This window comes from Macaca mulatta, chromosome 8, assembly GCF_049350105.2.
Source record: "Macaca mulatta isolate MMU2019108-1 chromosome 8, T2T-MMU8v2.0, whole genome shotgun sequence".
Taxonomy (NCBI): domain Eukaryota; kingdom Metazoa; phylum Chordata; class Mammalia; order Primates; family Cercopithecidae; genus Macaca; species Macaca mulatta.
In genome coordinates this window covers 62,757,834-62,784,176 of record NC_133413.1, presented here as the reverse complement: position 1 = coordinate 62,784,176, position 26,343 = coordinate 62,757,834, and the positions used below count along the sequence as shown (strand labels likewise).

General features: G+C 41.1%; 1 protein-coding gene across 1 annotated transcript in view; it reads left to right on the top strand.

Annotated features, from left to right (window-relative positions):
• ST18 (ST18 C2H2C-type zinc finger transcription factor) overlaps window positions 1-26,343 on the top strand; it is a 108,828-nt gene that overhangs the window by 39,400 nt on the left and 43,085 nt on the right. Inside the window, exons 4-9 of the mRNA XM_028852671.2 lie at window positions 7,199-7,990; window positions 13,080-13,214; window positions 14,829-14,919; window positions 15,968-16,072; window positions 18,509-18,702; window positions 20,966-21,177. Coding sequence (XP_028708504.2) covers window positions 7,199-7,990; window positions 13,080-13,214; window positions 14,829-14,919; window positions 15,968-16,072; window positions 18,509-18,702; window positions 20,966-21,177 — 1,529 coding nt within the window. The remainder of the gene's footprint in view (window positions 1-7,198; window positions 7,991-13,079; window positions 13,215-14,828; window positions 14,920-15,967; window positions 16,073-18,508; window positions 18,703-20,965; window positions 21,178-26,343) is intronic.

The following is a 26,343-nucleotide window of genomic DNA, read 5'->3' as shown; positions in this document are numbered from 1 at the left end:
CTGAAAGAATCCTTTAGATTGAAGGGCATATTTAAACTTTAAGACACCTTTGCAATGATCAAGTTAAATATAATGTTCATTAGTGATTATGATATATATGTATATATTACAGTTAAAACATTTTTTAAATTTTTTTTATCAACATGTATGGTTTTTACTCCAAAATATAATTGGTAATAACAACATGAACCAATGCAAGTGGTCTGTGGCCTTAATATTTTTAGTATTTTTGAATAAATGCTTATAGCAATCACATATAGAAGCAACCTCAAGTTGGCAGACTAGAGTCTTCTTCAGAAGGAGACTGAAGGAAAATGATGTATATCACTGTGCTCATTATTTCAAAAATAAGTTACTTAAGTTTCCCTTTAGCAGCACATTTCAGTTCATTGATTCACTTCTTCACTTACTCATCAAACAAACTTTTGTGTGCTAAGTGAAATATAGTTACTGTTTCAAAATTTGAGGATTTCTTTTTTCCCCATTGAATGTTATTCGCATTAGTTCCTGGTAGTCACATGCCTCTAGGAGTTGGAATTCCATCACTGATCACTTTGTGCATGAGGCGAAGCTGAGCGACATGCAAAAACTCTCAAAAGTTATAGAAAAAATTAAGATCTAAAACTTGACTTAGTAGAAAAATGAAACTAGGTGTATATTCTACTAAACATAATTTTTTTTTCTGAATGTGAATTTTAAAGGAATCAAAATACACTAAATAATTTGTTACTTAAAAAGAAGTACTAAATATGCAAACAAAAGGCAATGAGATTCTTATATAATACATTTTTATGGTATGTAGAATTATAGTTAGCAATAAGAATTAATATAAAAGATTTAAGGGCATACTTATGAGTGAGCACAAATCTCAGTTCAGAATCATCCTAGATTCAGTAATACTGACTTGAAAGTAGAGTTTGCAGTTCTGTGGTTAAAACAAAGCTGTATTCTGATTTGAAGGTATTTAAGTAAATTCTTTGGCTTTTCTGTATTTAGCATGTGATTTAAAGCCTCATAGCTCATCTGTAAATTATAATCACCCTTGACTTTTTTGTTTCCTTGAACTGATCAATTTTATTCGTTTTGTTGTTGTTGTTGTTGTTGTTTTGTTTTTGATTTTTGAGATGGAGTCTCACTCTGTCACCCAGGCTGGAGTGCAATGGTGGGAACTCAGCTCACTGCAACCTCTGCCTCCCGGCTTCAAGCGATTCTCCTGCCTCATCCTCCTAAGTAGCTGGGATTACAGTCACACCCAGCTAATTTTTGTATTTTTGGTAGAGACAGGGTTTCACTATGTTGGCTAAGCTGGTCTCAAACACCTGACCTGAAGTGATCACCTGCCTCAGCCTCCCAAAGTGCTGGGATTACAGGTGTGAGTCACCGTGCATGGCTCAGTTTTATTTGTTGATTCATGAAAATTTGCAGGTTGAATCTAGTATTAGGGAAAGTCTTTGAATCATTTGTGGTTGGACTTGTAGTATAATACACCAACTGACATTAATTAGCCAAGCGTTTAAGAAAATGTGTGTGCTTTTGCATCAGCACATTCTTGTAACTGTTGTGAAAACAGACTATATCTGGATCGCTGACTTGTCACCTTCTATTGTAGTTTGTTGACCACTGTACATGTTTCATATTAACCAACTGAATATATTGTCCAGATGTCCTCCAGTTAAACACACAGTTACAGGCACTAATGGACATTTATTTGCAGGTTCACAAGAAAAGGTTAACTATTTTCATATTTCATATTAGAACCACTAATAATAATAATGAATACGCTAAAATTACAGCAGTGGTGACCATTGTTTTTGAGTTCTTAATATATTCCAGACACGTAAATGATATCGATTAGTCCACATAATGCCACGAGTATGTGTGATTATGGGCACAGTTTTACAGATGAAATCACTGGGGACCAAAGAGATTTGATGCTGAAAGTAATGCATCTTATAGGTGTTAGAAGGAAGATAATTAGGAAACAATTGGAAGGACAAGCAAAAATAATTATTTCCCAGCTAACTATGCTCTGTAATTCAGCTGTCCTCACGCACTGACTACCTTCAGAATGCAGACTGGGCAAAGTTCCTACAATGTCAAATTATGCAGTCACAGTTTCCAGGAATGGCAGGCCCTGTGCCTGGTCAAAAGAACAAAGATTCTAAGTTGCCTTCGGCCCTCTGAACAAGTTACTCCCCACCCCACTACGAGGAAGGAGAGCTGAGTTAGTGCCCAAGCCAGCATAGGGCTTTTCATCTGGCCTCTCATTTACTCTGGTTGCCCCAGGCTATTTACCTGGCCAGGTGTGTTCCCAATTATATCATCTGCAGCTGGGAAGCTCAGATAATGAGAGAAGGGATAGTGCTCAGAAAGAGACTGAGGTCAGAAGCTTGAATGCTGCAAAGTTTTATTCCATTTTATAGCACAAACTTCATCCATATCCTCAACCTGCTGTCTTTCAAAAAGATGCAGATCACTGTTAAGGGGATAGAAGAGAATATGGACAAACCATGCAGTTACCTCTTCCTTCTTGAGGAGACGAGCTTGCAAAGTACTGCCAGAAGGGAGGAAGAGCAATAAGCACAGGCTTTCCTGACACAGGCAGGGAGAATGAGAGTCACCAGAAGGAAGATTAACCAAGCCCCGGTGTGGGGTCCCCAGCAGCATAACCACAAGCTCATGGGGAAATCTGCCACAGTCATAGAAGTTCTAGGGGCTGGGAGGACACTTTTAACACATATTATCTTTCAACTAATAGCAAATAAGGGATAAACCACTCTGCTTTCAGAACTTTGAAAGATGAATTCATTTTTTCCAAGGCTTTTATTCCCAGCAAAATGTACATATTCAAGAGGCCGGGAAAGCCCATTTACCTATAAAAGTAACCTAGCTAGTTACAGAAACAGAACTGAAATCCAATTATATTTCCAGTGTTACTAAAGGAGACAAACTCAAAATATGCTGTGACTTTCAGAGGATGTTTTAAAGTTGTATCGTTGCAGAACAGCCAACATCTATGCCAGGATTCATTAATATGTATCTGTAGGATTACCAGAAAACTCCGAGTAGAGGTCTTGGTTTAAAGTAAATAAACAACTGTGACCTTGTATGTATCAGGCAGAAGCATTTACTTTTTACTCTAGAAAAGCATCCCAGCATCTCCCCGCACTGTGAATGCACTCAGGATGGAGAAAGGCCTGGACCAGTGAACAGTCTGCTCTCTGGCTGTAACCCTCTGGTTATGCCCTCCCAAGAGCTGACCCTAGAAATTTTCTAACCTATTAGAGTTTTGTTGTTAAGAAAGTTGAGGTTGGTTCACTTTTAGTTTTGTTTGGTCGTGTTGTTTATTTTACTTATAATTTGAGCATCATCGTTCTTCTCCTTGAAAGTTACCTGACAACTGGCTGGGTGTGATGGCTCACTCCTATAACCCCAGCACTTTGGGAGGCCTAGGCTGGCTGATCACGAGGACAGGAGTTCAAGACCTGCCTGACCAACATGCTGAAACCCCCGTCTCTACTAAAAATACAAAAAAAAAAAAAAAAAAAAAATAGCCAGGTGTGGTGGCGCTTTCCTGTAATCCCAGCTACTCAGGATGCTGAGGCAGGAGAATCACTTGAACCTAGGAGGTAGACGTTGCAGTGAGCAGAGATTGAGCCACTGCACTCCAGCCTGGGTGACAGAGGGAGACTCTGTCTCAAAAAAAAAAAAAAGAAAAAGAAAAAGAAAAAAAGTTAACTGGCAATTGCATTCTAGTATCTTCTGCATATGAATTCACTCTTGAAAATATCCAAACTTGGGAAAATAATGAGCTACTAGTGTTCTTAGTCATTTCTCCTAAGGGTCACTGTGTTTCCAAAACACCAACCAGGACATATGGCCTTCCATGGTTGCGGGACCTGGAGTAGCATGTTTCAGAGGGCAGAGCTGGAGTGGGGACCACGTAGCCCTGGTCCTGTGTCTCAGTCTTGCACTGGCTGGCCATGTGGTCTCTAGCAAGCCTGGCCCTCTGTAAAATTGTAGTTTCCTTCTGTGAACTGGAGTAGAAAATGCCTTTCTTGTGCTTATTGTGACAATTACATGAAATAAACAGCTGAACACCATGCCAGGAACATAACAGTTTGTTGTCCTAGGAGGGATCCTTGAAGTACCCATCCAGTCATCAGATCATTGGATCTTCCTTGTTTTGAAGATGAGGACCCAGTCTCAGGCAACCAAGGGCCTGTCCAAGGTCACATAGCAGGTAGTGCCAGGCCAGCCACACCACCTCATCCCCCTAGAAGTTTCTCCCTCCACATTGCACATCATGCACTCACTCAATTTCCAAAGGCAGTTAGTGAACATGGCATAGTGTGCTGGGAGTGGGGATGAACTGAGTTGAGCCTTCTCAACAGTGGAACTCTGCCCATCCTTGGGGGTCAATGTTAGTAATTATCCTAGGTAAAAAAGCCCATCTTATTTATGATAAGGGTTGCATAGAACCCCTGCCATGACTACCTTCTAAAATAGTATCTGGGGCAGGGGCAAGAGAGCCACCCTTGACTGGATGCCTATTGGGTATTCCCGTGTGGCCCCCACAGGGTGCACAGGGTGATAACTGTTCTCCTCAATGTGCCAGTGGTGGTGCCAAGCTCAGACAGGTGACGCAGCCCCACTGAGCTCGCAAGAGAGGGTGGCAGGATCAGAACTCAAGCCTAAGTCCACCTGATGCTAACAACAGCGTTTTTTAGGTTGGTTCAGTGGCAGAGGCACAAAATAAATCACCAGGCCCCCAAAGGAAATAAACACACACAGCCTGAGAAAACGAAGGCAACTCATTGCAAAGCTGGGAGAAACAAGCGCCCCATCACAGATCTCTCAGCTTCCAAAGCAAACCCAACTTTTTTTCTTATGACTCCAGTGAAAGCCTGGGAGGGGGATGGAATGTGGAAAGTTGGTTTGCAGATTTGCAGAACATCCCTAGAAACCCGCGTGTGCTGTGCAGGCACCTCTGTCGGTGGCGCTCCTCTTTTTCTGAGGAATAATTAATAAATATTTTCTTTTAGCATATAACAAACAGTTGAACCAAACAATTATGTAAACTGGAAATGACCCAAAATGCGAGCAGTTGGCAGCAGCACAGTGAAATGCATTGTCGTGCACATGTGCATTTTTGTCACTCCCGCCTCTCTGGTGATCTGCACTTAATAGGAATATTTTAAACTATGTAGCTAAGCAACAGAGGTAATTGTTGCTTTCTAGAGCTTTTGTTAGCACTCTAACACAGCCCAAATATGCATAATTAGGTATAATGTCTATAAATCATTATCATACACATGTGGGTAGTTAAGTGGAGTGAGAGAATAGTTCAATGAATTGAGCATATTCACTGAAAATGCTTTTTATTTGTTTTCTGTAGTTCATAATACTTTAAAATTATCATAACCCTTTACACTTTCTCTTAATAGCCAACTGTGATATTGAGAAAAACTTCATTTGCATTTTAGACTATGTTTAATATATTATTTAAACCTGGAGTTCCTCTGATATGAATTCAGGAGAGGCTAGGCCATCCTATCAAATATTATGTGCCTGTTTATCCAGCCTTTTTTCTAGGAACTAAAATGTTAAATTTTTCAGTTTATGTTGAATAGATCCCAACAAAAGACTGCACCCTATAATCAGCATTATTTACAGGGGCTAGTGTTGTGACTGAATTCTTCCCTTCATCCAAAAATGCTTTTAGTTACTATGGCAATATTTACTTGATCCTGGCAGTCCAGTGTTGATTTAGGGAGATAATTACCAGAAAGGAAGATGATGGAGATGTATTTTTGAGTGTCCTTGTCAGAGACAATGTTTATAAAAAATTAAATGAGACCAAAAAGACACATTGTCTTCCACACAGGCACTCTCTCCCTCAGCGCTCACACCGATGGCTGTGCTTTTCTTCCCTCCAAAGATGTTTATTAGCACAGAATGCACTGCTCTTGGTGTCTTTAACAGTCTTTAATGGGGACTTATTACTGGTTGCTTCCCATCCCCCCACCCTGCCTTTGAGACACAGAAACAGGCCTCCTATTTTTTGGATGTCTGGGCAGTGTTGCAGGCACTTCGCAGACTGGTGTGCACTGGGCACACCCCAAGTGCCTGGGCCTGGGCTGGAGTCACCTGTGAATCCACTTTCACTTGCTGTGTCTTGCACTGGGACAGGCTTGGGTAGGCTGATTATCGTCTATACACTCCATCACCGCAACCTGGCCACTCCCAGAGCAAGGGGGGGATGACACAGACAACAATGGCTGCCTGGGACAATAGCCACTCCATAGACTGTGCTGGATGGACAGGCACGAGGGGGCTCCTCACGGGGTGCCTCTCACGGAGTGCCTCTCACGGGGTGCCTTCACATTCAGGACCCAAAGCAGCCTTGTACTGAGAACAGCTAGTTACCATTCAGCACTCTCCAACGCCCCACCTTGTTTCATTTTCTTGTTACACAAGTGCATGCACGTAATGGACCAGAAAATGTGTTACTACTATTTAAGATATGATTTGATCATGCTAATTTTCCTGTTTGTGTTTCCTTCAATTTGGAATTTTAGGATGACAATTACAAAGGTAAACAGGAAGTCTTGAAAACCTCAGAAAGATGTATTGTATCTTAGCTATCAGTCCATAAAATCTGAAAGTATGTCTGAGAAAGACTAGAGAGTAGAGAACATAAACCAAATGGCTTTGAAAATACATTGCCATGCTAACAGAGAAACTGATTAATATTTCCTTTACAATGTATACTATTATATATGTTTGATTTTCTTCTGGTTGCCTAAGAGTTGGGAATATAAGAAGTACAGTAACAATAATTTCACATTCAGCAAATACTATTAGTGTTAAGTGTCTACTTCTTTTCTTGGTCAATACCTCAGAGGTACTTACCTCTTAACATGTTGGAAATTATAATAGCTCATTTCTTTTAACACAGTTCTTAGAATATTAAGGTCTAAGTTTTCTCTTAAGAGGATATATGTTTTTCTCACCAATGTTTATAAAATTAATAGAGATTATATATTACACATACTATGTATGTATATGTGTACATATATGTATGTGTATGTACATATGTATGTGAATACATGTGTGTGTATCCATATAACTTGTTGCAATTTTCTAAAATATTTTTTGTTCTTGCTCTTCAAATATTGGTTTTCTTTTTCCGTAGAGGAAGTCATGATAAAACCTATGGATGAAAGTCTCCTTTCAGCTGCACAAGAAAACTCCAGTAGGAAGGAAGACAGATACTCTTGTTATCAAGAGCTCGTGGTCAAGTCTTTAATGCACTTGGGGAAATTTGAAAAAAATGTGTCTGTTCAGACCACAAGTGAAAACTTAAATGACAGTGGCATCCAATCTTTAAAAGCAGAGAGCGATGAAGCAGACGAGTGTTTTCTGATTCATTCTGATGATGGAAGAGACAAGATCGATGATTCTCAGCCACCCTTCTGCTCCTCTGATGACAATGAAAGTAACTCTGAAAGTGCAGAAAATGGCTGGGACAGTGGCTCCAATTTCTCAGAAGAAACCAAACCACCTAGAGTCCCAAAGTATGTTTTAACAGATCATAAAAAAGACCTATTGGAAGTTCCTGAAATAAAAACTGAGGGTGACAAATTTATCCCTTGTGAGAACAGGTGTGATTCTGAAACAGAAAGGAAAGACCCACAGAATGCTCATGCAGAACCCCTGGATGGCAACACCCAGCCCTCATTCCCTGATGTTGAGGAGGAAGATAGCGAGAGCCTGGCAGTAATGACGGAAAAGTCTAGTGACCTGGAAAAGGCCAAGGGGAACTTAAGTTTGCTGGAGCAGGCAATTGCTCTGCAGGCTGAGCGAGGTTGTGTTTTCCATAACACCTACAAAGAACTGGACAGGTTCCTGCTGGAGCACCTAGCAGGAGAAAGGAGGCAAACCAAAGTTATTGACATGGGTGGAAGACAAATCTTTCACAATAAACGTAAGACCCATTTTTGCATTTATTTTAGGAATAAAAGTGCTTTAGGGTTTGAAAAAAAAAAGTCAGATTTGATTTTTTTTCAGATAGCTTTTTGACAGTTTAATGCAACTTAAAAATCAATGTATAATTATAAAATAAACAATTTCTTTCTTTTCCCCCACTCTCTAGATTATTCTCCAGTCAAGCTGTGTTAGTTTTGGGTATTTTCACACATGAAAAAAAGTTCATTGAATCTATTTCTTTTAATTTAACTGCTTTTTAAAAATGCATCATACCTTTAGAAATAACTTTATTTGACATTATTGGAAGTACATCAGTATTTATTGGATCTTAAATCAATTCCAGAAACTTAATTTTCCTTTGCCACCCTCATCCTTGGATAAAACTGCAAGCCAGGCAGGATGCTCTGGTCCTTTTTGGGATAAACCTGGATGTTAATGCGTTTATGAGCCTACACTTTCACTGGCTCTCTAACTCGGGGCTCGTACATCTCTGGGCCAAACTTCAATGAGAGAGTAGGTGTGCTTTGAGGAGGTTTTGGAGTTGTTCTTCAGGCCTTGGGAAAAGTGTGTTCCTGCTTCGCTGGAGCATTCGCCCTGCTCTTTCTTCCCAGAGTCTTACACCAGATGAGCCTGATGCTGGTTCTAGCAGTTTTATGGAGCTTCCCAAGAGCAATCCTTAGTGTCTAGAATGCTTGTTTAAGATGAGTATTTTCAGATTCCATCATCATCAGTGCTCCAGAATTTGCACTTTTTTTTCCCATCAGCTTCCAGGTGATTCTTGGTCTCTCTGAAACCTGAGAGCCACAGAATTAGGGAGAGGAGTACCTTAGGAAAAATCAGGGCAGTGGACCCAAACAGCTTACAAGAATAACATGTTAGTGTGGTTGAGAAGTTCTGATTGCTGAGAGTTATCCAGAAACAAATTGTGTATTTTGTCATTTTAAATCCATTTTAGCACTCACCTGCAATCTTGACAAATAATGTCTTACAGCTCTGAGCTGAGGAAACAAAAAAGGATAAAATGGTGTCATGTAGTGAGGAGCAAGATAATGCCATGCAAACATCCTGCAAGGGTTGGAGTGGGGACAGAATATTAATGACTAGCCTGTGGTTCAGGACAGGACACTGTATCTAGCTCTGCACTCCCACTAATGTGCAACTTATTGTATTTAACTTTTTAAGGAAACTACAAAATCAGAAAAAAAAAATGGGATTTACTCAAAATTCCCCAAATCCACAATTTCTGACATACTATATTTTATTGATCCTAAGAGATATCATTTCTATTTAGTTATTTATTTTTGAGTTTTGCTCTGTCACCCAGGCCGGAGTGCAGTGGTGCCATCTCAGTGCACTGCAACCTCCGCCTCCCAGGTTCAAGTGATTCTCCTGCCTCAGCCCCCCGAGTAGCTGGGATTACAGGTGCTTGCCACCACACCCAGCTAATTTTTGTATTTTTAGTGGAGACGGGGTTTCCCCATGTTGGCCAGGCTAGTCTCGAACGTGATTCACCTTCCTCGGCCTCCCAAAGTGCTGGGATTACAGGCATGATCATTTCTCCATTTTATCATCTCTGAACTCAGAAGAATATACCATAGTTTAATTACCAATCATTTTTTTCTTTCTAAGTAGCACACAAAATGATGATTTGTTTTGTTTTGTTAAACAATTGATGATACCTTACAGGCAATTAAACCTAGTATTTATAGAAACTTAATTATTTGAGCCACATCTTAAAGTATTTGATGATCCTTTGGATAATTTTATAGAGCTTTTAAAACTTCTTTTTTTGTTTTCAAAAATTAAGGGCATATAATTTGTGCTTGTAAACATTTGGGCCAGTTGGAGACTTACCGAATTCCTACTAGGGCTGGATGAGTCAGCGGTATATCCTAGTGCCTGAGGCATGGGGGCAGCCTCTGCAAGATCAAGACCAGGCAGGCTAGTCAGCAAAACAGGTGAAGAAGGTGAAGCCCACATTGAAGAGCCACAGGCTTAGTCTAGAGGAGGCCTGCAGAGTCCAAACTGAGTATTCCTTTCCTGTTCCTTGTTCCCAATGTGGGATCTAATGGCACAAGAAGGATGTTTTTTGTCTCTGACATGCGCTCCATGCTGTTAACTCAATGCTCATCCCAACTGATAGCCATATTCTCCAAAATACCAGCCTAACTTCCCAGACACCTTGCCCATGCAACTTCACTGTTAAGGAGAAAACTCAGGAGTTTTAAAATCTCATTTAACCCCAGTTTTCAGATGAGTCAGCAATTCTAAAATTAGTTTGGTTAGACTCTTGCCACTAAGCATTTAGTGAGATTTAGGTTGCAATGTAAGTACAGTCGCCATGTCATTGACTGTCCTGCTTGTGAAAAGGGGAACACTATGAACCATTACATGAGTACATCAGATGTGAATGAGGACAGTCCCAGGAAAACCAAGGTGTAACATCACCAGAGTATAAGGTCACCCTCATTATGCAACACTGTACAAAGAAAACAGAGGAAGAGCCAAGCCTGAGAGTCGCCCCAAGCTCAAGCTCTGGCTTCTTATCAAGCAAACAGGTTCTGCCCTCCAGAGCATTTCCCTGCATCTGTGTTTCACCCAGCAGAGGAGGGACTTGCAGACAAAGGGGCACGGTGGACTGTCAGTGGGCTGCACCTGGGCAGGAGCCAGCCTGCCTTATCTCTAGCACCCTCTCCGGCTTCCTGCAGACAAACAGTGTGGTGAGGAGGGGAAGTGTGCGACGCCAATCCTTTCAATGTGGTTTAGAAACGTGGCCTTACCTGGGCAAGGTCCAAGAGAGGAAGGGCATCGAAATACACATTATTGCTCTTCTCCTTTTTTTCTAACTTACTCTCCTATGGTGTCAGGCCCCTCAGTTCCCCTAATCAGATTTTAAGAATTTGGACCTACTGGTCTACAGATTTCACATCAACTTGAAATTTGGCACTATTTTTGGATTAAATAAAACATATATCCGCAAATCACAGAGCATCGCAAAACTCTTAATTTGTCTATTACGAAATGCAGAGAGAATAGTGTTGACACCGGCACATTTAGGTCCTATCTTTCCTTAAATGCCCCCTGCTGGCCGCAGCCCCATCATCTGGCCATTCCTTGCTCATTTGAGACTTCCTGCCTTGTCTCTTGACCTCCCTGACCCTCAGCACAGAACCACTGGAAGGATCCTTGGCTCTTCCCCCTTCTGCTGAATCCATGCCCCCATATAATTGCATTACATTCAACCTGCTGTGCCCCATCTGCCCAGGACTGTTGATCATCCAGCAACTGGGGTGCCATGGTATGGCAGAGGCACGTCTGCTCTCGCAATACAGCGCCCAGGAAATGTCTGTCGCATCCCGTGACAGTGGCCAGACTTTGTGCTCCGTTGCACAGGAGCACAGGAGGCTCCGCACCCTCGCACGCAGGCCCCGTGTTCCATTGTCAGCATCTTCTCGGGCAGGACCACACTGCCTGTTTTCACTCCCTTTTTTTTTTTTTTTTTGAGACAGAGTCTTGCTCTGTCGCCCAGGCTGGAGTGCAGTGGCCGATCTCAGCTCACTGCAAGCTCCGCCTTCCGGGTTCACGCCATTCTCCTGCCTCAGCCTCCGAGTAACTGGGACTACAGGCGCGCACCACCAGGCCCGGCTAATTTTTTTATTATTATTATTTTTTATTTTTTGTAGACACAGGGTTTCACCGTGTTAGGCAGGATGGTCTCGATTTCCTGACCTCGTGATCCGCCCGTCTCGGCCTCCCAAAGTGCTGGGATTACAGGCTTGAGCCACCGCGCCAGGCCCCTGTTTTCACTCTTAGCATCTAGGTGCTCATTATTCCTGAGGCCTCATGTTGCAGACCCCGGTAGCCTCCTTTCCTCCTGCATTGCCCCTCTCTGAGGGCTCCTGTGCATCTTCTCATGCTCTTTCTTCTCCCTGACCCAAGTGCCGTGGGACAGGCGCTCCCCATGGCTGGTGTTATTCCCAGCACAAGTTAGGGGGGCAATTTGGCTCTAGGAGTGAATCTCTGTTTCAACTTTATCTGCCATCTCAGGCATGAATGTGAACATTTCTGAATAAGGCCTCATCTGTGTTAGTTCTAAGCTCACCAGTATTCATGTTTGGTCCTCATTTATTGCATATATTTATGTAACCCTTTAAGTTGTGGCAAAGTGTGTGCCAGAAAATCAAACCCCAAGCTTGTCTGGAGCCTCCCCCTCCCCAGGCTCCCAGAAAATGCATGAGCAGGTGGTGTCCCTCGCCATGCCTGGCTGCTCCCATGGGCCCCACCCACACTGGTGTTCCTGAGGGTGCTCTCTGGACTGCTGCTCCGTGGTCTGCACTCTTTGCACTTTTATTTTCTGTAAGCCTCCTGCAAGAACATTTCCCTTCCAAGTCTTCCTGCTGTCTCAGTTTTCGGATTCTGCATTTAGAGTGAGATCAGCAGCTTCTTCCCCGTACTCACTGCACGCTGATCCCAAGTGGCAACCCGTGGGGGTGTTGGAATCTCGAGACCGTGAATCACTAGCACTGGACATACAAGACACAAGCCAGTATCCTTGCCCTGTCCTAACTCTGCCAGCTGCTCTGCAGGGAGCAGGCTCTGCTGTCCACCCTCAAGCCCAGGGACCTGCAGGGCCAAGGCCAGACGGGTCTTTCTCAGATATGGTGGTTTCTTTGTTTTTGTCATTTTGAATCCATCTTTTTCTAGACTTTCAATAAGAAATGGTTTTGGTTTAAATAAATTCTTTCTGACTTTTTTTCTTTTCGGGAGCCTGTTCATCCCCTGGCACAGGGTTGATTTTTCATAATGAGGCTCTAACTGCAATATGTGACATGACAACTTAAAACCATCTCTGTATTTTAACACTCCCTTGCCCTGTGTCAGCCTTTACTTATGAAACCAAGAAAATTGAAAACATGTTTTCTGTTTCCACAGGTCTTAGTTGAGGGTCTTATTCAAGGCAACGTGAGAAGAATGTTTATAACAGTAAAACTGAATGAAGTGAGAATGTTACCCTGCAAGGCCATTCTATTGAATGGGAAGAAAAACAAGAATAACCAAATGCATTTCTCAATTTAATTTCTCCATAGATTCACCAAGGCCTGAAAAAAGGGAGACCAAGTGCCCGATCCCTGGGTGTGATGGCACGGGACACGTGACGGGGCTCTACCCCCACCACCGCAGCCTTTCGGGGTGTCCCCACAAAGTGCGGGTTCCCCTGGAAAGTGAGTACTGCTTGTCCCTCAAAGCAGAAGCCTCCTTCTTATACACACCTGATCATCAAGATCTTTCTCTCCCAATTTGGAATTAGGAATGGAAACAGAGTTTTTTAAACTGTGTCAAGCCAATTCCATCTAGCTGTGGGTTTTAAAACACAGTGTATTTATAGAAAATTCAAGGTGCAAGAAAGCCAACAGATCAAGAGACAATTGCCATAGGAAAACAGCTAGCTCCTCACAGTGCCCAAAGGAAGGGCCAGGCCACAGCATCGAGGGCCACCCAGGAAAGCACAGGGAGTTCAGGGGTAGAGGGAGTGCAGACAGTGGGCCAGAGTCTTTATGGTGGTTTCTGATGGGGCAGGGTAAGCAACCTTAGGACTGGCCAGTTTGAATGATTTCAGCAGGCTTGGGGACATAAGGGCTGTCCCTAGTTGTCTAGTACCTGCCTCTGGAGGGATCAGGTCAGAAGAACAGTGCCCCAGACGGTGAGTGCCCAGTAAAGGAGGTAGTTGGGCTGTGGGTTCCAGATAGGCTGGATTGCATTTTTAAAGTGTGCTGTGGGAAAGTTGTTCATTCTCTCTGGGAATTGGGTAGCCTGGGAGGAGCAGTCCCTCCACAGTCAGCAAGGCCCCAGATGTTAAATCATCAGAATGTAAAAATAAGGCGTGGTTATTAAGCTGTGTGACTACACAGTTCTGTTTCACCTGGAAGCATGGATTCCTTAAGCTCAGGACCAGTCTGCCTTGAGGCATCACAAGGCGGTAACCATTGTCCTCCTCGCTTCCTCTCGCAGTGGGAACACGCTCCTTGGTGTTGTCTCAGGGCATCCTGCAGCAATGGAGGGCCCTGAGTAGGAGCAAGCCTTGGCCCCCTCTCTACCCTCAGCCCTGCTGTGAGCTCTCTGTCCACTGGCAGTGGAGTAGAGAGCTGCCCCTTCTACACTGTACAATATCGACCTGTTCACTTTGTGAACCTACTTATTGAGACATCTTTTGGGCCAAAACAAATTGCAAAAATGGAAGTGCTCAACATCAATCTTCTCAAAAGTGAGATTTTGCAAGTCACTAAGTCTCATCAGCTCAGTGCTGTCTTGCCAGATTAGCAGTTCCTCAGACTGGTTCTCTGGCTGTTCGCTCAATCATACTTTTCTCCCAGTAACTAAACGGCAGTGGGGTGTGGGGAGTAGGGGGTGGATGGACAAAGAATCAAAATAATATTACTTAGAAAATAAAGAAAACTATACACAGAACTTCAAACTGCGGGGAAAAGATAGAAAGAACTATATGACAAATGGTGTTCTCCATCCATCCCCCAGGGAAAATCACATTCATGGGAAGGGAAGGTTACAAGCTTTTCAGTATACATTAAATATCAGCAGAATCATCTCATTGAAGTCTAGTGTAAACATAATGTGGAGTTTAGAGAAATTAAAACTTCATCAAGCTTGCTGGATTTGATTTCTGAAGTTCTTCCATGCTCACTTGTTTGTGTCTGAATAGAAAAAGCATGGTGGATGATGGAACTAAAGTCATTTAAATGCAAAGTTGAGAGATACATGTGTTAGTGTGCTTTGTATTTATGGTAAAGTATTCTTTCCTTTATGTGTTGTTTTGTGCTTAGTTCTTGCCATGCATGAAAATGTGCTCAAGTGTCCCACACCGGGATGCACAGGAAGGGGTCATGTGAACAGCAACCGCAACACCCACAGGAGGTAATTCTCATTAGACGACAATCACTTTGCATTTAAAAAAATGTGGTAGCAATGTTCCACCAATAAAATAATGGGTTAGCAATGTGTGATGAAAATTGCTGCATCACTATGCAATATGTGACACTTGAAATAGAGAAGAAATATTCTCAGCATGTGCATTGTCAAAAAGAAAGGACCTCATCATTTGCTTTCTTAGAAATGTGTCTATTAGCAGCCAGTTATGATAATGAAAAAATATTACATTTGAAGTTGCTGGGGTTACCTATTGATATAATCATACAAATAGAATGTGTTGTCATTTGCTCCAGAACCTCACCGTTGCTGTTTTAACATAGCAAAGAGTTGCTTCTAGGTTATCCTGTATCCTGTCCAATAGACATTAAAAAGGTACCAACAGGGCTTCAGTGGTTGTAACTATAAACCAGGTGTAGGGTAGACATCATTTCATTGAAATTGCAACTAGCATAAGACACACATATGTGCATTTACATGCAAATGTATTGTGTATCTATAAATATTTGGGGTGAAAATGCTGATGGTTTGATATTCACGTTTTATATTACAAGTCGATTATGTGGCAGTGAGGTACTATGTGACCTATAAGCACTATGCCAGCAAACTTCACATTCTGCACTTTGAATTTCAACTAAGATGAAGAACTGAGTTCCTAAAATGTTTCTAAAGATGCCAAGATAAGTCAAGGAGTTATCATGCTAACTTCTACAGTTGGACACATTGCAATTGGAATGAGCACCTTCACTTAGAATATTAAGAAGTTTCCAAAAGCTTTCGCTATTTATCCCTTACATAATGCTTTTATGTTTAAAAACGAGTTTGCTACCTTTCACCTCTGAGATGGGGCTGGGAGCAAGTATTGACACTGTAGTTTGCAAAACCCTTTGGGATCTTTCAGTGTGTGCGTGGTGCTAAGTGAACTATTAATATGACTTAACATTTAGTGTGTGCCAAGTGTGCTGTGAGGCACATGCCAAAACAAATCATATTATCATTTTAACTCAAATCCTCCTGTGTTTCCTTTTTTAAACAGTCTTTCTGGTTGTCCAATTGCTGCAGCTGAAAAACTGGCAATGTCCCAGGATAAAAATCAGCTTGATTCTCCCCAAACTGGGCAGTGTCCTGACCAGGCCCACAGGTATGAACCCCCAACGATGTTCTCGGTGCTCTCTTCATCCAGGCTCCTGCACAGCGGGGCCTCTGGCCCTTCGTGTGTCAGTTCCCTGTGGCTCGGCCTCCCCTCTCAGCCCCAGTAGACCTGGGTGTGCAGCCCACCCCACTAGACCAGAGGCTGGTTTAGTTAATGACGTCGTTGCTGAAATGAACTACTAAACTCTTCAGAAGTTTAACTTGAAAGTCATCTCTTTGCCAAGGTAACATAATAGGGGTGAATCTAAAAGAATGAATATACCATAGCTTACATTAATCAGAATTGTGGGTTACTAAGTATACCCACAAGTCAAATGAGCACCCCTTCATCACTGACTTCACCTTTCCGCCAGGAGAAAATGCCATCAAAAGTCACTGCTACCTTTCATCACATATATATAGCAAAATATGTGATGTTATATATTCATCCTTCAGTTCCACAAGCACATATAATGTATTTAAAACAAAAATTCATTCCATGATTGACAGCTATTAATAAAATATCTCCTATTGGTCCTGGTAACTCCCAGGCTCTTGGTGATGTCTAGAAATTTGGAAGACCTTATATCTAAATATTAAAGTATGTATGTATGGTGATATTTAATGTGAAGTTATATGTTTATTGCCATAAAATCATTGTTGTAGGGAAAATGATTTCAGGATTAAGCTAGATGATCAGATAACTATTGTTACTGAGTCACTGAAATACAAAACCAGTTATTAGACATTTCCACGTTTTCAAGATACGGCTTCCCTTAATATTTTGCTTCTATAGATTTGATTAAAAGAGTCAAAATTGGCATTTAAATCACATGTGTGAAGAACATATGTCAAGTGAAAATCATGAATTACTGAATAAGTAGCAATTAAAAATCTTAAAGTAGGATTCTTGGTTGGTATGACTGTATACTCTAGTTTCTCCCCAGGTAAGTTAGTTAGCAAATATAGAAAGAACATTGAATTTCATTTTGCTCATTTCTTAAAATATTAATATTGTTTTAGATTAGAATATATATACAGCTTTAAGGCTCTAAACCAGGTTATATAGGCAATAATAAGATCAACTCGTTGTTCAGATGTTTTTATATAGCAGCTAAAAAGTTTTTGTAAAATCTAATCCAAAAAAACTCATTGAAAACTTTGACATTCTGATGAGTTTGATGATTTTTGGTGGAAAAAAGAGAAAAATATATATTTTAATATTGCTAAATTTTGAAAGTATATTTGTTTATGTTCTCTTACCATTAGACCACAGCAGAAAATCAGTTGTGTTTTACTTGGCTGGAATCAGTGCTACATAAATATGATGCCCTTGTTTAATCCAAATACAACAATTCTAAAAGAATATATAATTCACATTTAGCTTAGATTGTGATAATTATGTTGAAAATGTGATAGATATTATAATACAGTAAATGTGATTCATATTGAAATGATGGTAATTCAGTTGATAAAATATTGAAATGCCATTTAAAGTATTACATATATCAGCAAAAACATTCTGACTGAAGGCAGGGAAAAAAGGTGAAAGCCCAGGAAGAAACTCCCAATTCAGGAATCAAATCTCTGGTATCTGCACTGCCCCTCTTAGGCATCAGATTTCTGCCAGCTCTGTAGGACTGAGCAGGGCTTAGCATCACTTCTGAACGGAATATAATGACACTTCCTCACTGGTCACAGTTGTGACTATTCATTGCCAATCTAATGAACAAATCTAACAAGCAGAACGTGCACACCTTGTCAGTGCCTTAACCAGTATTTACTGATGGTAACATGGCTTTTTTTTTTTTTTTTTTTTGAGATGGAGTCTTGCTCTGTCTCCCAGGGTGGAGTGCAGTGACATGATCTCAGCTCACTGCAACCTCTGCCTCCTGGGTTCAAGTGATTCTCCTGCCTCAGCCTCCTGAGTAGCTGGGATTATAGGTGTGTGCCACCACACCTGCCTAAGTTTTGCATTTTTAGTACAGACGGGGGTTTCACCATGTTGGCCAGGCTGGTCTCGAACTCCTGAGATCGACCCGCCTTGGCCTCCCAAAGGGCTGGGATTATAGGCGTGAGCCACCACACCCACCTGACATGGCTTTCCTTTAAGAACTCAAAATGCTAACAAGCATCAAATATTTGCTCATGATGTCTTCATAAGATGAATGGAGGATTGCATATTCTTAATTTGCTGATGGGAGGACTGGGACACAGAGTACGCAGCATCATGGTAGCGACGTACAGCCCAGAGCATCTTTCCATCTGGCCCTATGGGTCCGGAGCACGCTGCTCTGTCCTGCCATGGCCCCATCTCTCTTATTGTTCAGTGTCTCTGTGGATACCTTCAGGAGCGACGCACGTATCTATTGTAAATTCTGACACTAATGTGCTCACCAGTAGTTTCACTATATTTCTTTTGAACTGCTTCATCCCCCCTCTCCAGGACAAGCTTGGTGAAGCAAATTGAATTCAATTTCCCGTCACAAGCCATCACCTCTCCCAGAGCCACAGTGTCAAAAGAACAAGAGAAGTTTGGAAAAGTACCATTTGATTATGCCAGTTTTGATGCCCAAGTTTTTGGTAAACGCCCTCTCATACAAACAGTGCAAGGAAGAAAAACACCACCATTTCCTGAATGTAAGCTTTGAGTTCTAATACCCATTTCTCCAAAATGCTTCTTGTGTATGGGTGTATGTGTGTATCAGGGGCCAGGGGGCTGTACTTAAATATATGATATACTACATACAGCTGGCAGGAGAGGAAATATATTCGAGTGAAATACAATAAGGAAAACAATAATAAGTTGATCAATGTTACTGATTTTACACTGAAGTTACACATAATATAGTGAATAGTTAATGAGTTAATTATTCTGCAAATATGATGCTATTGTTAAATCTAACTACAATAATTCTAAAGAAATATTTAACTCACAGTTAGCTGGAGTTTGGATTACTATATTGAAAAATGTGATGACTGTTGTAATGCAGTAATATTTATTTTTATTGAAATTATGGAAATTAATAGGTAAAATGTTGAAATGCTATTTAAAATATTACTCAACTCAGCAAAAGCGTTCAAACTGAAGGTGGAAGGGAAGGTGAGAAGTCTAAGAAACAATCTGAAAGTCAGGATTTTACTATAATAGAAGAATGGTGTGGCTGTGGAAACTACTCACAAACTGAAGCATTAATATGGAAACACTTAAAATGCATTAATATTCTTTAATGCTAACACATCCATATAGAACACCATAACTCAAGTATGGTATAATATATAAAACCTGGTGTTTTTTCTTCTTACACATTTCTTCAACTTGTTGGGAGTCCTTAAACATTCTAATGAAAAGGTGTGAAAGTAAATATTGGGAACCAATCGAGGCCATGATTTCTTCATTATGGTCACTTAACTTCCACAATGGAAGGAGCTAAATAATGCACACGTTGCGTTCTCCTAGACCATGAATTTTTTACAACATTCTGCATAGCCATAGAATCCCTTTGAACTTATACCAGGCTACGGAAACTGAGTGCTCTTAAGAGCACAGAATGTTTACCGCATTGTGTGATGTTGATGAATTCTTTCGGAGAACTAGAATTTCATCTAAACCCAGTAGTAAACAGACTTGAAAGGAATTTGCCTATCAGGGAGAGGTACATTACACTCTAAAAGATATTTTACTTAATCTTATCAAATATACGTTCCAACTAACATAAATAACCACTAACAACCTGTTAGATTTAGGGGAAAAGTTATACACACATAGTTTTATATCTATCTATCCATGCAATTTTATGTGTGCCTATACAGATATACAATTTTATTATATATACACGCAGTATACACACATACATATATGTTTAATTCTGGCAAAGCTAGTTACTAAGAGCATTCAATGCACTCATATAGTATGGATATTGATTTTTTAAAGTGCAAAACATTCAGTGACATTTTCATATTCTTGTAATTATAGAAATATAACATTTGCCAGTGTTTTAAGTTTTGTTTTATGAAAAGTAAGAATCAAATATTTAAAATAAAAAAATTAATATAAAATAAAAAGCTAAATGTTTTTATATTAACTCACATTAAATCTTGAGTATTTCTCCTGTAACCTTGAGTGATGTTTACAAATACTCAAGAATGAAGAGAAATATGTTTAATTCTATCTCTCAGTAATGCTTTGGTACCCACAACAGAAACATAAAATGGAAACTCAGCCTTGATAACTAAATTGCCTTTCTGTTCACCTTGAGAACATTTCCTCCCTGCCCTTTATTTATCTCTCTCTTCCTAAATATGCAAAATGCCAGCTGATTAAAGACTCCACCATCTATTTAGTTCCATCTAGTTGGATGAAGAACAACTTCTACTGGTTTAAGGACAAAACAAGCCTGCATATCAAATAATAAAAATACAATTCCATGTCTAAGTAGAAATTGTTATTGTGAAAACAAATATTGAAAGGACACATTTTTTTTTCCACCAGTGGAATCACTGGTACTCACATATATGCAGTTTTCCAGTGGGCTTGCCTTAAACTCTCTGTAGTCCCTGGTGGGTTTTGCTAGTGCGTTTTTCTATCTACAATTTTTGTCACAAATGTTGCCAGTGCACCTGCCCCATAACATTAGTTATGGAGTTTTTGTCATAAGAAGTGTAAATACAAAAATATTAAGAGAATAGGCTTTCTCTCCATGCAATTACATCATTTGTTCTGTGAATCTCTGGGAAAACAGGTCTGGATAACCTTCATTTAATGTTCCCATGGATAATGGATCGTGTTTTAATTTATTCTTCACATATTTTAATGCAAGAAGTTACGTCTTTAAAAAAAACAAATCTACTTAATGACTAAAACCACGTACATGCAATTGCTAATCAAATCTCTCTTCAACAGCAAAGCATTTTTCAAATCCAGTGAAATTTCCTAATCGACTGCCTAGTGCAGGCGCCCACACCCAGAGCCCTGGCCGTGCCAGCTCTTATAGCTACGGTCAATGTAGTGAAGACACCCACATAGCAGCAGCTGCTGCCATCCTGAACCTTTCCACCCGCTGCAGGGAAGCCACAGACATCCTCTCCAACAAGCCACAGAGTCTGCATGCCAAGGTAGGCCAGTCCAAGAGCCTGGAGGGTGGGCCAGCGACTGAACCGTGAGAATAAACTGCCTTTCATGTTCCTAACCACATTCACTACCACTCCACTCCCCCACCTCTGAAGCAATCCCCTCCCTGTCTCAGGAAGAGGCTCAGAGGAACTCAGGCAGGGATGAGTTTGGTGGGGTCAAAGAAGGATGAAAGTGTGCTCATCTTGCTCGTGGCTCCTCTTGAAGTTGGGGTACCAAAGTTTGGGGAGAAGTGAGTTACAGAGATGGGCTGGGGAGAATTTACACATTTCCAAGCTATTTTTGCAATGGGGAATTTGGCACACGAGAAAAGAGGGTTGCTATTAAAATAACTCAACAATGGAAGCTTTCCAGTGTCTGCAAATCAAAGATGGTAAGAAATGTGTGACCAAAGGGTGACTTGTAAAACATTTGCAAAATTGACCCATGAAATTTTATCATTGCACATGTTACTATTGTGTAACATAAGATAGTCTGAGTCGCCACAGTATTCTCCAGGGACATGTGGTAGAACCTGGATACATTAAATCAACAGGAGATGATTCAGGGAGAGTTGAGAACTCAGGGCATTCAAATACAAAATCACATTCTGTGAAGTTTTAAAAACACCACATTTCTGAAGCCCATGAAATTAATCACATTTCTCCAATACCCTCTCCTTTCCTTCCCAATTGATACTGAGAGGTAACTTGATGAAAACAAAAAAACAAAGATCCTTCATGCCCTTTGACAGCGAAGGGCTTCTGATGCCACAGTCACAGCGATCCACAGAGCTTGTAAGAGCGGCTCAGCCATTTGCCCCTGCTGTCAGCTGGAGCAGAAACTCCTATTTACAGAAAGGGCTTCAGTTCAAAGAAATGATTTCCCTACCTAGATGGCTGAAGCCACGGAAATAAGTTACCCAGACTCACTTGAGAAGAAATGTTACCCTGCTTTATGTGGAAGATTTTCTGAGTTAAATGCCAACCCTGAAACTTGAGCACTTGAAGACCACGGCTTGTCTTTTCCCCTTTAAGTGTGCGGGTCCCCGGCATGGTCAGCTGCTGCCTGTGCTGTGCCAGGCCTTCAGGAGAGCAGGTAACACGGTGCCACCGAGCATTTGACAGAAGAATCAGAATTAGCTTCTGGACAAAACTGAGCCAAGTAAACCCCAGGAAGAGTTGGTGGCCAAAAACCACTCAAAAACAATTTTTAAACAAATGAGGTTCTTAAACAAAGAGAAGCACATCCTCTAAAAATAAAAAAGATATACATATGTATACCAGGCCATCCAAATTCAAAAGATTCCAACCACAAATTATTTACCTAGGTGATTTAGGGAATTTTTAAAGCAACTTTATTTTGAAATTCATTTTTTAAAATCTGAATAAAGTTCTCATTTTAAAAGGTATATATATTCTAGTAGCTATCTACTTGGAGAAATACTAAAATAGCTTCCTTCTTAGTGCCTTATCATTTGGTTGTTCAGGCTGTCCTATGAGAATATAGGAACCAATATTATAATTATTAATGTTACTGAAATTACTTGGGTAAGGGGTTCTGGAATGAATACTGTCCATCTATGCCTATAGATGTGTTCCTGTTCCTCAGAATTCTGCCTCTCACCTTTAGATTCTCCGTCTTCTATGACAATGACACCAAGCAACATATCAAAGATGACTAAAATTACAGTGCTTTTCCCCTTATCAATATATGTTCTCTTTTAAAAACATATTTTTGGTTAGAAAAGCAATTGGTAGATGGACACATTTCAAAAAACCAAATAGTCGATTTTCAGTGTGTGTTCTCGGGCTCCTGGCGGGAGAGCTTGGTGCCAGGCTGCTCCACGGAGCTCATCCTGCATGCCCAGGTGACAGGAGCTCACCGCATGCCTCAGCCTTTCAGTGCCAACCAAGTCTTAACTGCAGAAACCAAACAATAGATGTGGTGACGAGGGTGGAGGAGACAGAGAGCACACAGATTGACTTCCCAAAGGAGTTTGTTATGCTGGGAGTTCTAAAAACCATTTTCCCATGAAAATTGTCTTCTTTGCATAGTAGTTGCTAAAATGGGATAAATATGGTGACCTAGATGGTCACTTTGTGCAGAATCCTTCTGCCAGTGCATGCATACACACACACACACACGCACACGTGCACACATGCACGTGCACACATTTGCATACAACTGTAACAATTTCTCGAATCTATCCTGGTTGGACTTTATTTTCTTAATGTTGAAGAGAATCTCATATATTCCTGAATTAACAAAAGATAATTATTTTAGCAAAAGTGAGAGAAAGCCAAGGTAATTCACCCTGAAACTGAGCCTCTGATGAAACCATGCCTGATGTGGGCCTTTTCTGTTGTCAGTTCTGCCTTTTACTTAATGTAGGAATAAGCAGAGACAGACTTTGCCTCCACATTGAATGCTAGCCTGATTCTCTCTCCCCTATTATTTGATTCTTCCATGATGGTAGGCTACTAGTATGCTTATTTCTCATAGCTCAAATCCATAGATCTCTTGAGTTTCATGTGTAGAAACAAGGGTCTTGAAATATACAGCTTCAGCGGAGCACTTTGGATATATTAGCAAGCTATCCTGGTAGATGGACTCATAGCTGAACCAACCAAAGGTCTCTAAGTGCTGGACAGCCCCGGCCACAGGTTAGGGTCAGTCATAGACTTTGCTCTTGAGGAGCTTACCAATAAAGCAGGAGAAAAGAAGTGACCCTCTGGGAGCTGTCCCTGCCTTCAGGGTAGAGAGCTAAGCTTGAAAAGGCGAGCTTCCTTTCGTCCAGGAAAGGCATGGTGGCTTTGCAGGGAATTTGACCAGAACTTGGTTGAGGGTTGATTTCTTAGTTCCCCTCTATTTGCATCCAGTTCTTTCTTTTACACAATGAGCATCTCTTATTTGCATAAAGCATCCCATAGGAGCATGAATTACAGATCTTACCGTCACCCATGGGCACAACCATTTTGACATCAAGCCAAAGAACACTAACTTTGAAATTGCCTTCATGCCCACATGTTGGGGCTAATACAGATTAACTGGCTGTACGCAATCTTACAACGGACTCCAAGCTTAATGGGCAATCTGAATTGGTGCTTTGTAAAATCGCTACTCTTATAGAAGATCATAGGTTGTTTTCAGAGGGGCAAAAAAACTTTTATTTCCTACACACTTTAAAAATATAATGAAGGAGGAGAACATTCCAAAATGTTCTCCTCCTTGCAAAGTCTCTTGGCTCCCAAAACTGGAACATGTCACTGATCCACCCCTTCCCAACACAGAGGGCTTATGCTGCTGTTCACATGGTCATCCATTCACTCAACCAGCATCCCTCAAGTGTAGGCTCCCATCACGCTCCAGTCTGAAGGCACCAGTGCTGTGACATTGCCAATCACTGCCCAAACCAGAGCCCATTATGTCCCGAAGGCAGAAGATTTTCAAAGGAATTATTTATTTGTTAAAATACAATCCAGCATAGATATAACATATTTGTACCACCAATATGTATCTCTTTGAGGAATTAAATCAGGAGAAAACAATTAACACTATCAATGCTTAGTGGATGACATAATGGTTAAAGGTAAATTTGTCTGAAGTATTAGCTTTATTTACTTAATTTTTTAAAATTTTCTTTTATTATTATTTTTTTGAGACAGAGTCTCACTCTGTCGCCCAGGCTGGAGTGCATTGGTGTAATCTTAACTCACTGCAACCTCTGCTTCCCGGGTTCAAGCAATTCTCCTGCCTCAGCCTCCCAAGTAGCTGGGACTACCGGCTTGCGCCACCACACCTGGCTGATTTTTATGTTTTTAGTACAGACAGGGTTTCACCATGTTGGCCAGGCTGGTCTTGAACTCCTGACCTCAGGTGATCTGCCTGTCTCGGCCTCCCAAAGTGCTGGGATTACAGGCGTGGGCCACAATATCAACTTTATTTTTATTCTAAAACTTTTTTTCTTTCTTTTTTTTTGTTTTGAGAGAAGATCTGCTCTGTCACCTAAGCTGGAGTGCAGTGGTGTGATCACAGCTCATTGCAACTTTCAACTTCTGGGCTCAAGTGAGATTCTCCTGCCTCAGTCTCCCAAAATTCTAGGATTACAGGCATGAACCACTGTACCCAGACTGATTCTAGAACTTGGTTGTAAGATGCATATAGTGTCCTTCATTTTAATTTGGAATTAATATGATTTGGAAGACACAAAGGGGCCACAGCTCCAAAGAGCTCCCCTTTGGTCTTGCCACAGGGCCACAGGTGGGAGAGAGTCCTGGGTCTACTGGGCCTCCTGAGCATCTTCCTCTGGTACAGGCCTCAGGCAGATGCACCCCCGTTTTCTTCCTTCCTCCCACCCTGATCACCAGAGGTAGGAACAGGCCTTACAGTCTATCTTTATCCTCATCACTGCTGCTTGCCAGGCATTCTGTTGTTTGTTTTGGTGTTTTCCCCACCTGTTTAGACAAAATGGCATATGCAGAGTGTGCCTTAAAAGAAAACAAAAAATTGACACTTGCTTGAAATGTTTAAAGTTCAAAGTCTGTTTTGTGCTTGAACAAGGCCTAGAAATAACATGATGTGGCATCGCCATTCTTGCCGCCTGGTATCAGGAAGTCTGGCGACCCTCTGGGCGGTGAGAACCCTGATGCCGCCTTTTCTGGTAACTTTAAGAGCGGGGCAGATTTGCCACACATTCTGAGTGAAATGTTATGAGGGTCTTGGGTCAGGGATCACAAGGCACTGGTTGATACAGGTGCAAGGAAACCAGATATTTAATAATTGGCTTTTTAGCCCTGTGTATAGTAGCCTAAGGACATGTCTCTTTTGGTATTCAGAAACCTCGTCCAAATCCCTGAATCTAAAGTAAAAGTTGAAAAAACAAACTCGGTCAAATTATTATGATTATCAGCTGTCATTTATGCAAGACGTATTATGTGCCAGGTACTATAAGTAATCATGTGGCTCACATTAATCCCTTTTAATCCCCTAGAATTTCTGTAAAGCAGATATTATTATCCCATTTTGCAGATGAAAAAACAGTAGTACAGAGATACTAAAGTACTTTCTCTGAGTGGCACAACCATAATTATTGGAACAGAAATTTTAACTAATGCCTGTCTAACTTCTCTTCTTAAGATCTTAGAGCAGCTAAGCTCCTGGCCAACCAG